We start from the raw sequence: 13485 nt of genomic DNA, 5'->3' as shown, positions 1-13485 counted from the left end.
TTGACTTGTCTGCGTCTGGAACGTGATCTGCACATTGGCTGAGGCACCAGTCTTCCTTTGGCGTTTGCTTATTTTAAAACATTTCCTACAGTTGTCTCAGCCAAATTTATTATACTTACTGTCGTTATTAAAATAGTCAACAGAACAGCATCTTTGTTTTTTGTAGGTTTAACCCTCCTGGCAGCCTTACAGACAACTACAGATTGTCCCACTGTCTGTTTGGATGACAAGAATGAAACCTACGCAGTGTGAATGTTGTCTCTGTTTTGTAAAGTGTTGGATTGTGCATGGAGGAGATACTGACATCGCCAGCTTTACAGCATGTTTTATAGACCATATTGTTGTCTCTCAGGACATTTGCTGGTATGATTTGTAGAAATAGAAAATAGTCTTGGACAACTGTTGAACATGAGATACAATTTGTCCTCCACTACACTGTATTCACCTGCAAGATTCTGCGATCAGTTGTTATATACATGACATTCATGAACATGAGCTCTGAAGTCTGCTCACAGAGCTGTGCTGAGCACGCTCCATTTTAAAAAATGATTTCCTCAAAAGTGGGTGAGAAGTCTCAGGAACAAACTGGCTTATGCATCTAAGAGCTCCTTTATTTATGATACAAACACCGCCAGTCAAATCTAACATATTAATCTTCACCAAAACAGAATACGCACAAAGGTGTTTCAGATAAAACATAATTAATCTCGCAAAAGAAATTTAACAATTATACCACAAGACCCTGACTTGAGGATATCATACTCTACACATCAAGATGGTTGGTTCTTTTCAGGGAGCACGCATCTTAATAAGATGTTGAACAACAGATCAAGTATTATATAGGGAAGAAAGAAAGCATGATATAAATAAACATCATCAAACTTTGTTATAAAGGTCATTACAGATTAATACGGTAAAACAAATTACAGGATGTACAGAAATTAAATAAAGGCCTCCGTATGCTGAAGCTTGTTCAAGACAAATGGATAAGAGGATGGAGAGAATGGCCTTGAGAAAAGAGTGTAACTCAGTTAAGCCAAATGTTTATAATTCGATTCTAAATTTTATCTTAATGAATAACATCTTTTTTGTAAATATTCGCTCTCATTGCCTGTTCATGCAGCCAGCTAGCTTAGCTTACAGTAAAGACTGGCAACAAGGGAAAAACAGTTTAGCTTGGCTTTCAAACAAAGCGTGCCTTTACACATTTATTTAATTAATGCAAAGAAAAACGGTGTCAAAGGACATTTTGTAGCTTTATGGTGGATTGTGAGGTTGCCAGGCAACCGGCGTAGACAAAATGCTTTTGCACTTTGGTTTTTGCATGAATTAAACAAATAAGATATAACATGTGAGATTTAGAAGTGCTCTAGGCAGATTCTGTTATCTTTGGACAGAGCCAGGCCAGTTGTCCCCCCTGATTTTTGCTCTTTGTGTTAAATTATGCTTACGTGGCTTCATATCAAGTGTATAGATATGAAAGTGATGTTCTCCTCTAACTCTTGGCAGGAAAGTGTGTTATCCCAAAATGGTGATTTACTCATTCAAAGCTAAATTAAACAAAATAAAAGCATCTTTTTGAAAGACACGTCACAAGACAAAGTAGGAATAAAAACAGAATGTGTAAATAATTAAAAGCAGGTACACGGTTTGGCCTTACAATACTGCCACAGGGATGGATGAGTGATGAAAAATCGATTTTACTCGCAAGACTCCATAAACGGTGCACAATTTAGGCTTTATTATTTTCACCCTCAATTTTATTACATTGTCTTTTGTTTCCTCTCTGCTGAGCGCGTGCATTCCTCATTAGTAGTTTAAGACGGCCGCACTTGGCCCTTTGTGAATGACACATCTAGGAATCTGATTAGGATGACAATCTGTGGGAGCTACAGGCGACCTGGTCTGCTGTTGTAGGGCAAAGCTGCTCTTCCTCTCTCCTCTTGTCGTGTTTTTGCAAACGTTACACATGGGAATTAGGCCCGAGTACATTCATCTCAGCAGTGATGGCATCTATATTAGGATGACAAATTTGTTCCTGTCACCTGATGAGGGACTGGGACTGCATGTCAAGACGCAGGTAAAGTCAGGAAGACAGCGATTTGTGGCCGGGCTGCATATCTCTTCCTCTCCCGCTCTCTCTTTCTCAATACACACAGCCTCGTGCTTAGATTTGTCATCTATTTTTAGATTTTGAGGGAAGGGAACATGAAAATGAAGAATTACATAGTCACTTTGGATTGAGCAGATCTATTTCCACAAAATGACAAGTGTTTGTATGTTAGCATTTAGATAGAAAGCGCCATGATTACAAGCCATTCTCTGGTAATTGTCATTCCTCCCTCACTCTACAGCTTATCCTTAGTGTATGATATTCCTCCTGGGCAGTTCCCTGCTCTCAGGCCAGATTACTACCGAGGCAAGCTGCAGACACGCACAGAGCTCCAGATTCGATTTCAGATAACGAAAATATCAGGGCATCCAGAGGGGAAAATGCCTCAATGCCAACAGATTTCATTTATCTGAGACGTGTGAAAGCAAGGCTAAGGGGGAGGGACAAAGTCGACCATGTAATATACTTCAATAGAGCAGTGTTTATGCATAGGCTAGAGAGAGAAGAAACCAGAGAACAAGAGGGGGAAGCGTAGGAGGTAGATGGAGGCAGATAGTGTTATGAATTTCATATTAAGATTTTATCATTTAGAGCATGTAACTAACAGAAGGCATCCAGATCTCTCCGGTGTAATCTGCTAGAAGCTGTATACTACATGGCAGCCGCTCAATGTGCACTCTTTGTGCACTGTGAGGTGACTGCAGGCACTCGTCCATATTGTGTGCACGTTATTTATATGTCCCTGGCTTGATTAGGAATCAAAATATCAACTGTTTATCATTTGCAGGGCAGATTGTCTGGAGTCTTGAGTTGTATGAGAGGGTGCAGCAGTCACACATGGTTCTCTCTGAGTCAGTGATTGACATGGTGATGCTGTAACACAGGCGCTGACTGGGAAATGGACTTTGTGTCACCTCCCACGCAGCCAGACAGGCATCTTTTCCAGTTACCTTTGTGCCTGAGCCATATCATACGCCGCGCTAAGTGTCAAATCTGCATTATGCTGTGCAGATTACTGCTCTTGGAAAAATAAGTTGAGTCGAGGTCCTGAGGGGGACTTCAGGAACATCTACAAAGCAACACAGCAGTGCCTTGAAGCAGTCACATTAAAAGGAGTTCTCACACAGCAGTGTCCTCAGGTCCCCCGGGAGGGTGTTTAACGAGGGCATAGTCATGTGTACATTTCGAAGCAGCTCTGTATTTACCTCCTATACACATCTTCTTGTACAGTACACCTTGACACTCCTACATTAGCCCCTGCTTATTCCTTTGTCTCTCTCTCAAACATGCCCTTTCATTTCACCAAGCTAGCAGTTGACCTGAGTTTTAAGTCTTAATGTTTTTTTATTCTCAAACACTATATCTACTGTTTTTACTGAGGTCATTCTCTTGCACAATGAAAAATTCATCAACACACTGTTACATTCCCAACCTTTACACACCTCAGTAATAATGAAATCCAATGCTCTTTTGCAAACATACTGTACACACAAACAGCTGGACAGACTGAATCCAGCAGACTGTTCTTGTGTAACAGAAATAATCAAAGACATTTTTTTTCTGTAATCCTTTCAAAGTATATTTTATTTCTAATTTTGAATTAAATTTATGGTTCAGGTTATAAAGAAAATGTCACTACCAGGCTTGGGAATGTGTGTGTTCCTTTGTGACACCATGCTTGTAGGTTGTATGGTACACCCACTGTGCGCTGTGGTGAAGGTTTGTGAAGCTGCCTCCCAGCACCTTGTTAGACTGTCTGGGGTGCAGTGACTTAAGCCTCGAGGAAGATGTATGGCAAGACAGGAACATGTGGGTACCAGGGGAGGAGATGGAGAGCCTCCGACCATTCTTTTTTTAATGACACTCTGATACTCTGCCTGAGGTCCAGTTGCAGCAACAGCTGCTTCGTTTTAAATAAAGCAGAGCCTTTCTCCCAAAAGGGACGGTGTCTCATAACTTAGCAAGTGAAAACAGCTGTCTACCACGTTCAGTTTTACATTAAAGTAAACACAAGCAGTCAAAATAAAAAGAAGCACCAATTATTCAGTCTTAATTGCCTTTAAAAATTACCTAAATTCTTTTTTCTTCTTTTTTTTTCCACATGATTTCTCTGGCGAAAAATCACATTATCTACCTGAAGCCTACTTATGTTCAAAATTATATAATTTGTTGTATTACAAATTACTGAAGTCACAAAAGTCAGGATTGTTGTTGAGAGAACGATTGTGTTTTTGTTTTTCATGAAATGATGAGGATGCAGTACAGGTTCAGTGACAACTAATTCATATTTAATTAACTTAATTTGAAATAGTTTTTTTTTTAATAGCTGTGTAAACTCAACTGTGTCTATACAGTAATTAACATAAATAATAGGTCAAGCTGTATGATGTCCAGATGTCTTGTTAGCCTTTTATTCACAGTTACAAGATGCATGACTTTCCTATTATGACAGATGTATATTGTGTGTGGGATATGTGTGCATCTAAACATATATTTGGAAAAAATAACAAATAACGCTCTTGTAAGTAAACATGTAAATTCTCTTCAGTGATGATACAGTAGAGAATATTTTACTCTGCCCGTTATTCCCTATTGTGTATCACTCTACTCTCAGACAGATACGACTGTGTTGCAGTAGCGACATCTGCCGTGTTACCCTGAAGCCTCTCTGGAGATTTTCTTTAATTGTTAAAAAAGCCCAGCAAATCAAGATGTTTTGAACATGATAGGCTTTGAACACGATAGGCATGTTATATATTTTATAAACCCACCAGTGTTTGTTGCACAGCTGCGCTGTGATAGTGTCATTCCATTGTCTTCCAGCCTTGCTGAAGTCTGTGTGTAAGTCCGCGATGTTGACAGCTTGGCAGACCAGCAGTAAAAAGAGTGTGGGCGAAGGCCAGGCAATACACCGAGCTGAACTCACAGTCTTAGAGGCCCACACGCCTTCATTATTCAGTTGGAATCTATTGAGCATCTGGGACTAAATTATTCATCAACATCGACCTAGTTCCAGGGTGCTAAGTTAGATGCTTGGATGTCATCAGGCGTTCTGATAAGAGCTGCTGCTGCTGCAGCGTGATAGCTGCCATGGGTAAATTCATCCCGTGTCCAACCATGAGCTGCTTCTATCCGCTGACCCACCGCCTGCCTCTCTGCCTCTATTTCTCACAGGCACATTAATGATGTGTGGAGCTTAGGACAACAAACTCCTCCCAATTAGTCGGTGCAGACCACAACTCTGGTCAGATCTGGACACTCGTAGGCCGCCATCAGTGTAAATCAGTGCCAGCATGAGAAATAATGGCACATAGTCTGAGCATGAACACATAGAATTCCTGTTCCTCTACTTGTAGGGGCATTTGGAGCTTCGACTTAAATTCTGTGCCAATTATAGACAAGATGTAGAATTTTTATCTTATGTATTGACATGAAAATGGAGACTTCAGTGTACCTTTGATATGATTTATCCAGGACTATCATGAGATAATGGAAATGAAAGAAACATGAGGACAATACCAAATACAGTTGGAACAAACTTCACAGTCAGGATTTTTTCTGACCATCGCTCATATTATTCCTCATATATTTGTTTTGACTTTGACTAAATTAAAAAGGCTAATTATATTTGTAAAAGTATATTCTCAGTCAACCAGCTGAACCAAAAAAGTAGAAAAGGATCCCAAAAAATGTTCAAGATATCTAATACCTATTAGCATTATAATTAGTGGAGCAATACCCTTGGTACTATCAAATATAATACTTAGAGACTAATCATTTTCTTTAATTAAGATGCTCAAACCTGCTATGTTGGAATAGAAAGTGGAATTAGAATAAAATATCATCACTAAAAACTATGAACATTTCCATGTAAAAACTGAAAGAAGTCGTGCAGTTTTCCAGTCGCACAGCTTTGGTACTTTCAACATGCACCACATATGGAGCGACTTCCACGCAGTCCTCTTCTGGTATCAGTGATTTCTTCCTTGTATGGTCTTGTCTGAAAATAGTGACAGCCTGTGGGGAACAGTTATTCAGTAGGACGCTTACGTCTAATGGATCGTGTGCAGTATTCGTATATGGGTCGCGGACGTGAAGGATCAGGCGTAGTCAGACAAAGATCTGGATCTTGTTTTTTTTATGTGTAATAATACCGTGTGGCTAAGCCATTTCATTTTTCATTTTTCAATCAACCCAGAATTAACTGGCTGATACAGCCTTTTTTTTTTTTTTTTTTTTTTTTTTGGCATTCTGAAAAAGTATTGGGATTTACACCACCAGATCCTAATAAGGAACAGATTATGGACACTGAGTAAAACGATATTAATTTACTATTGTCACCAATCAGCAAAAACAACAAGAGAAACATATTTGCAGAACAAGAGATTGTATTGGATACAAAAACAGGGCTTACTCTGGAAACAGCACGGCAAAAGAAAACAGCAAGCATCCTCAGTGGAATACATTACCAGGACAGCAGAGGCCTGCTTCGGATAAACCCTTCAGATGCCTTCAGTGTCCTCCTGACTTTCAGCTCGTCTCCAAAGAGACATGTTGTGTGCCAGAGAGCATTCATCAAATTAGACCAGAGAGAAAACAATGTGAAAACCCCTGGCTCTCCATAGAGACATGCCGACAGGTTATCACAGAGAAGGTGTCTCTTGCTCTTGAGCACCGGGGGCAGCAGCACACAGCATGCTCTCTGAAGAGCAGCCCTCCCTTTCCCTACCCCTCCCTCAGCCCAGGATTAAGAGGGGAAAACATCCATTCAGGGGAGAAATGTACAGATCCAGTGCGTTATAGAAAAGCCATCTACTCCATACAGCAGTTATTAGAGAATGGCATTATAAACTGTGTAGGTGAGCATTGGCGGGGTTGAACAGATCTGTGTTTTTAGAGTTGTAGATAACCTGGTGTCCAGCAGAATGAGAATGCTGACTAAGCTTTAGCAAGCACATGCAAACCACGACTTGGCACGGACATCTCATTAAGGAGCACCATTATCAATCCTCAGAGATCGAAAACCAGCATGACAGTGCTAAAGAAAGCACCAGGGTGCCTTTGGCTGAGTCAGGTTGGAATTTCCTGGTCCACATCCTTTTGATGGTTCAATCAGTGCACGAGCCGAGGTCAGTCGATAGCTTTACTTCACTATGAGGTCTACTGAGATTTGTTTGTCTTTATTTCTTTGTACTATGTTTAAAACTACACTGACACTGAAAGTATTTGAAATGACACTGTACTCAGAAACTATGATCATTTTCATAGATTTTATATAAACACTAAAAGCAGGTTTTCTCTCTATAGTGTCTCTTTTTCTTTTTGTGTGCTTCATAGTCCTGTCTGTCTCCCCAGGTTTTCTTAGTGCATCTCATAGGAATGTGCTCTCTGCTGCTCTGAGCAGAGGCAGATAAATGAGCTGTGCTGTAGGTTCACCATGGCTTCAGCACTTTACCACTAGATTAATGATGCTTTGCAAGCCCCGGGCTTTTGCTTTTAGCATTTTAGAAGTACCTTCATAAAATGAACTACAGGTACATCTTGTTTATACGCTTATCTATTGCACCATCTTTCCTGTGGGTATGATGCTCTCTGCATCAGTAAACTTGACTCTGCAGAGCTAACGAACCTGCCCAGAAACATACAGCATATCTGGAAAACTTTACAAAAAAGGTGCCATTTAAATCAGGAAACCTCGTTTTTATTTTTAACTGAAAATCATCACATGAATATCCTGTGTTATTTAGGACAGCTCTTTTCGAAAAAGATCTCCTAAGATTTCAGTGTCCTTTTCAGACACCCCGGCCAAGCTACCTGTCAGTTTTCATCACAGTGCCTAAATTGCATGGTAAGCCTCTCACATAGCCCACATTGAATTGTCACGGGTGAAAAAGAAGCCAAGCGTTGGAGGGGGACACCATGAATTGGTAATGTTATTGGATTTCAACCAGGTCATGACCACATCAAAATGTTGACCTACACACTAATCCTGGCTGGCAGACTGAGACTCGGTAACATGTGAATCCATTTTAGTGTTGTGATTCAGAGGCTTACATCCACTTCACACACAATATTCATTTTAAAAGTATAGCATAAGTTGATATTTTGATAAGATCAAAGAAGGTTTGGATGTACAGGTGGCTTACAGGCACCACTGAGCTATGGTTCCGCACATATACACACAGCCTTTGTCCTTGGAGGGTGAAATATGACATTTTACCGTGTCATTATGAAAGTATATATCATGGTTCCCTGCCACTTGTTTGAAAGTCTCAATCAAGGTGTAATGATAGATTTAGTCAGTTGCTTACAGTTATTAAACTGAACATTAATCTCATAAATAACTAGTTGAGATGTCGCACCTTTAATTATAAAATCAAAGATTCTCTCTTTTGGTCAGAGCCAGGCTATCTGTTTCCCACTGTTTCCAGTCTTTATGCTAAGCTTCAGCACAACCATGAGAGTGTTATCAGTCCACCCGTATAACTCTCTCTTCCTAGAATGTTTCTTTAATTTGATAAATTGTGTGTTTTGTTTGTTTGTGAGTTGTTGTTTTTTTTGTTTGGTTGGTTGGTTGGTTAGTTTTAGGTTTACATTTATTACATTTATTCTGTTATTTATTCATTTATTGCAGTCTGGTCCAAAATAATGCAGATCTTTAAAGGTCAGGCATAATGATATAATTTCATAAAGTCAAACGACATATTAATATTTTCTCCTGTCTTTACAAGCAAAGCAAAAACAGAGAAATCATAGCTTGAAATTGTACAACCAGATGATGTCTGAACTTTTAATTATAAAATCAAAGGTTCTCTTGTAAACAGATAAACAAATATCCATATTCATTATCGGATTTCACTGTGATGATGGAGTGTGAGGCCTCAGGCTGTAACCTTCTGACTGGAATGTGGAGACAGAAGCGTATAAATATGAACGGGCATACACCTCCACTCAGGTTAGTCTGTTGGGAGTTAACCTACATCTAGTACACCCACACCCACTCACATTGCTTCCTCTTCTCTGCTTGCAAATAAATCTGAAGGACAGAGTTGAAAGGAAAGGGAGAGGAGAAGAGGGACGTGAGAGGTAGAGAGAGAGAAAGAGAGTGGTAAGGTGGGAAGAAGAGAGAGAGGGAGTATTGATTCCTTGATTCCCGCACCTCTGCCAGTGAGTGCAGAGTGTCAAGATCTCCCGCCAGGAAAAACAAATCACAAGGCTGAAGTGATGGATGTGGCACTCCAGGATCCGGCGGTTTTGCCATCTGGATGGCCGACACTGTATATCAGCCTCATGCACAGCAAATTAAATTTACATTTGGATGGCTTCCCCAGGCCTCACCCAGCACAGATGCACCAAAAACAGCCCTCCACCACAACTCCCTTAATGGGTTTGATCTATCATTTCCAGGTCTATTATGTAAAGATGATGTTGGTCCGTGTTCAGCATGTCAAAATGATGTTACAGTCACAATAAAATCACATTATATGCAGCCAGATGGATGTTAAGCAAAATGACATCACCTTTAATTTCCTTAAGATGAGTCAATACTAATCCAACTTACAGATATATTTTGATGTGCAGTCAAACATCAGTGAAATAATAGCGCAAATTGAATAAAATTCCACGTCCATCTTCATTTTTAAGATCTAATGCATGTCTTACCCCTTTTTCTTTTTTTCATTTTGTGGCATTCACACGCATAAATATCCCAAGTTGAAAAAAATTCTGTATAATACATATTGTCAAGCATGCATCTGAGGATTTAAAAATATTAGTTGAAAAAGGATAAGTAGAGGTGCAAGGCTAAATATACAGAAGCAGGTTATTCTGCTTAGCAGCACTCCGTAACCGAAAATCTAACCCGGCCCTGAAGAGGCTGCCATGCTTAAATGAAATGACCTTTAACGCGGAGCTGATCAAATGGCCTGAAGCAAGACTATAAAAGAACATTGCAGTATAATGTTTTACAGTGTACTTTTTCTGGTCTTTTGTTTGCCCTTTCCGATTTTCCAAGAGGGTAAAATGTATCGTGTTTTGGCAGGTGAGGAAGTGCATCGAAAACAGTCTAAAATGGATTTTGTATTAGAATAGATGTGGCAGCAGAATAATGAAGCGTCTCTATATATTTTGGTTTATTTTTTTATGCTTACTGTGTAAAAAGAGATGCTGAATCACAAATATAAATACAAAATATTGATTTAAACCTCTGCTGCTCTGCCCTTCTTTTCCAATCTCTTTTTTTAAGCTTTCATGGCTGGTTGTCCTCTAAATGTCAGAGGTGTTTTTCTAATGGCTCTTAACAATCCCTATGCAAAGCAACACAGTACAGCACAAATTGAGCATGCAAGTTGACAATTGTGCTATGAACTTTAGCCTCCGCTGTTCCTCAATAATCAGATCTTATTTCGGTAAGGATAGTGTTGCCTGGAAAGCGGTGTAGCAGCTGCTCCTGCGCCAGGCAGCGTGTGACCGTGTTGACAGATAAATCAAGCAGGCAAACAGTGTAGCTGTCTAGATTCACATTTCATCCGTCCTGCTCTCCTTAACCTAACCTCTGGAAACACCACTGTTGCTAGTTCTGAGTGGGAGCATCTTACCTCACTGATGCACCTAAGTATTTTATGCCCTCACCACTCCACTGTGTGCCTCTCTCTTTGCAGACAACAGACGACCTGCTGGTGGCATCCGCTGAGTGTCCGAGCGATGATGAGGACATTGATCCCTGTGAGCCGAGCTCAGGTGGGTTAGGTTAGTCATCTTTTTTTATTCTACTTCTCTCTGGGTGTGTCAGTGTGTCTCTGTGTGTCATAGCCCACCTCCATCAAGACACTCTAGGCAAACACACAGTGTTTAAATGAACAGATTGGAGTTTTAGTTAGAGCTTGAACACTTCCCCGAGGGAGAGTTACTCTTCTTGTGGCTACCATCGACTGCATGATACAGCAAGCTGGAGGCTATCCATTAGATCTGTCTGGGAAGCTTCCATTCTGCCACAGAGAATGGTTTTACTGGTTCTTCTATTTCAGTATACAGGGACGTAAAATACGAACATATAAAAGGCAATAACTTTTTATTTACATTCATTTATGATCATAGTATTCATGGTCTTTTCATGTAAGCAAGCATTCTTGCTGACAGTTACGCAATTTTCATGTCTGTCTTCTACATATGAAGCTACAGCCAGCAGCCAATTAGCTTAGCCTAGCACAACCCCAGGCCAAGAAAAAGTACAGCATGTAAAACTACATGTATCGTTTTTTATACTTCTGTTTTTGGGCAAATTGAACAAAAAATATATATATAACTGTATTTGAGGTGCTGGTAAGTAGACTTTGTTACCGTGAGTCAGTTTCCCCGGTGAAGCTAAGCTAACTAGCTGCTTTTTCTATTCCTTTTCTGCCCAGACCTGAATCTGATCCTTGTGTAACTCTGCAAACTATTTCCTTGATATTCTCTTTTTCATTTAGTCGAAAGTTAGTGTAGGATTTCAGGCTGTTTTTTCTTCTGGTTTTTAATGGCTAACATGCTTAAGAATTGTTTGGTTTTCACCGATCAAGACCCAACACCCAGTAATGTTTTTCGTAATCTATCTTTGATAGTTGCAATCATAACATATCATATCATTGCAAACTCCACAGCTTGAGGTCTTTTGTATTTGTCAAAGCAGCGGTTATTACGGTCCTAATTGAGCACCTATTTCGTCTTCATCAGTTCATGGCACTTATTAATGCACAAACCGGGTTTTCAGAAAGACAAAACAACACACAGTCGTAATTATCAGACTTCAACACAATATCAAGTAGGGTAAACCCAGAGAGGGGTGTGCGTAGAAGGTCCCCACTGTTGTTAATTAAATTATACAGTGAGCAGTGGGAGTTCATCCTGTTGTTTCTCATGTACTATTGCTCGTGATAGCTGCAAATATCAGGTGTTTCTCTTAATAAAACAAGGAAACATGTTGATCTCTATGGTTGAAACGGTGTGTTCAAGAGCCCTGATCAATTTAAAACAACAAGAGGCAGTTCTTTTTTCCTCAAAGTGTTTGAAAATACCTTTTTGTTTTTTTGTCTTTTTTATCAGCAGCATTTTGACAAATTAGGATTGTAAATCTGTTTGTTCCCTGCAATGCCACCAAACTTTTAATCTCTTGCCTTGCCACACATGAAAGGCAATTAAGTCTAACCCTTCGCTCCTGACTATGAATAGAATGGTTTTCAAATGCAGTCTGAAGTGATGGGAAACACAGAGAACAATTAAGTCCAGACCCAAGGCCCCCCTACTCCATCTAGATGTGCTATCGATCAGTATGTAGTCATAAAACCTCCACTAAATTAATGTCTGCCCTACAGCAAAGACTATCAACTTTCTAGTCTGTCTCTCTTCCTGTTCTCTGGCCTTCCACTGGCGAGATTAGCTTTTGCCACAGTCGCTTTCATCTTATAACTCTCATACTGCACATTAAAGTGATATTCCCATTGGGCAGCATCACAATAGGTACTTCTAATGTACATCTGCTACCTCTGTCAAATGCCATACACAGGAGATTGCCTGCGAACTGATTCACACTAGCAGCTTGCATTATGATATTTTTTGACAAGGGCATCTGCCAAAACATCAGTCGCAAACTGTGTGATGCTCTGGGATGCACGCTCCCAGAGCAGAGTATCCCTCTCCTTCTGTGATCACTGAAGGGGATTTGACACCAGAGCTGCGGGCTCCCAGGGTGGCAGCTGTCTAACACCGTATCCTGATTAATATCTACATTCAGAACGATTCACACGCTCTGCCAAGCACTCACCACATCTCAGACGGCGTTGCTGTGGATAAAGAACTAGATCCACTGTCGCTGATAAAGGACTACTTTCTCATATTACTGTTCGGCCGACTCCTTTTAATGACACCAATAATATATCATTTTTCAAGCAACACCTTGACTGTCTGTTCTGTCTTGCAACTCAAAAGCAGAGGGCAGACGAGCATTTTTTTTTTTTCTATCTCCTTGTCTTTCAACCTGGTCCTCAGGCTTCACAGCACATGTATACAGTAAGATAATGTTGGTAATGTTGGTGCATAAGTGATCCCAAGGGGCACGCTTTGAAACAGACTATTATGTGAGCTATGTATGGTCCCAAGGTCAGCTCCAGATCACCCTGTATATCACCGGAGTCTCGTCCCACAGCAGTCCCTATCAGCCGTTGAGTGACATCAATCGGGTAAACTTACTTATTGCCATGCTTTATTTCTCTTACCCCCGGAAACATGGAAAGCCAGTGGTACCAGCAAAGCTTATCACCCGGCAGGACTCAGATTAGATCATACTGCAGCAAATTGAATCCCCCCTCCCCCTAGTTCAGGAACAACCACTGAGGAAT

At 40.3% G+C, this 13485-nt stretch overlaps 1 protein-coding gene across 33 annotated transcripts in view; it reads left to right on the top strand.

The window, feature by feature from the left end:
• LOC104918691 (neurexin-1a) overlaps positions 1-13485 on the top strand; it is a 239659-nt gene that overhangs the window by 214038 nt on the left and 12136 nt on the right. For 24 of the 33 annotated variants that reach the window (XM_027272825.1, XM_027272863.1, XM_027272829.1 and 21 more), the window contains one exon: positions 10774-10861. In XM_027272825.1, coding sequence (XP_027128626.1) covers positions 10774-10861 — 88 coding nt within the window. The remainder of the gene's footprint in view (positions 1-10773; positions 10862-13485) is intronic. The other 9 variants (XM_027272888.1, XM_027272878.1, XM_027272804.1 and 6 more) reach the window with 1 other exon arrangement.

The sequence above is a fragment of the Larimichthys crocea genome, chromosome III (genome assembly GCF_000972845.2).
Source record: "Larimichthys crocea isolate SSNF chromosome III, L_crocea_2.0, whole genome shotgun sequence".
In the NCBI taxonomy this organism is placed as follows: Eukaryota; Metazoa; Chordata; class Actinopteri; family Sciaenidae; genus Larimichthys; species Larimichthys crocea.
This window is presented reverse-complemented; position numbering and strand designations above follow the sequence as displayed.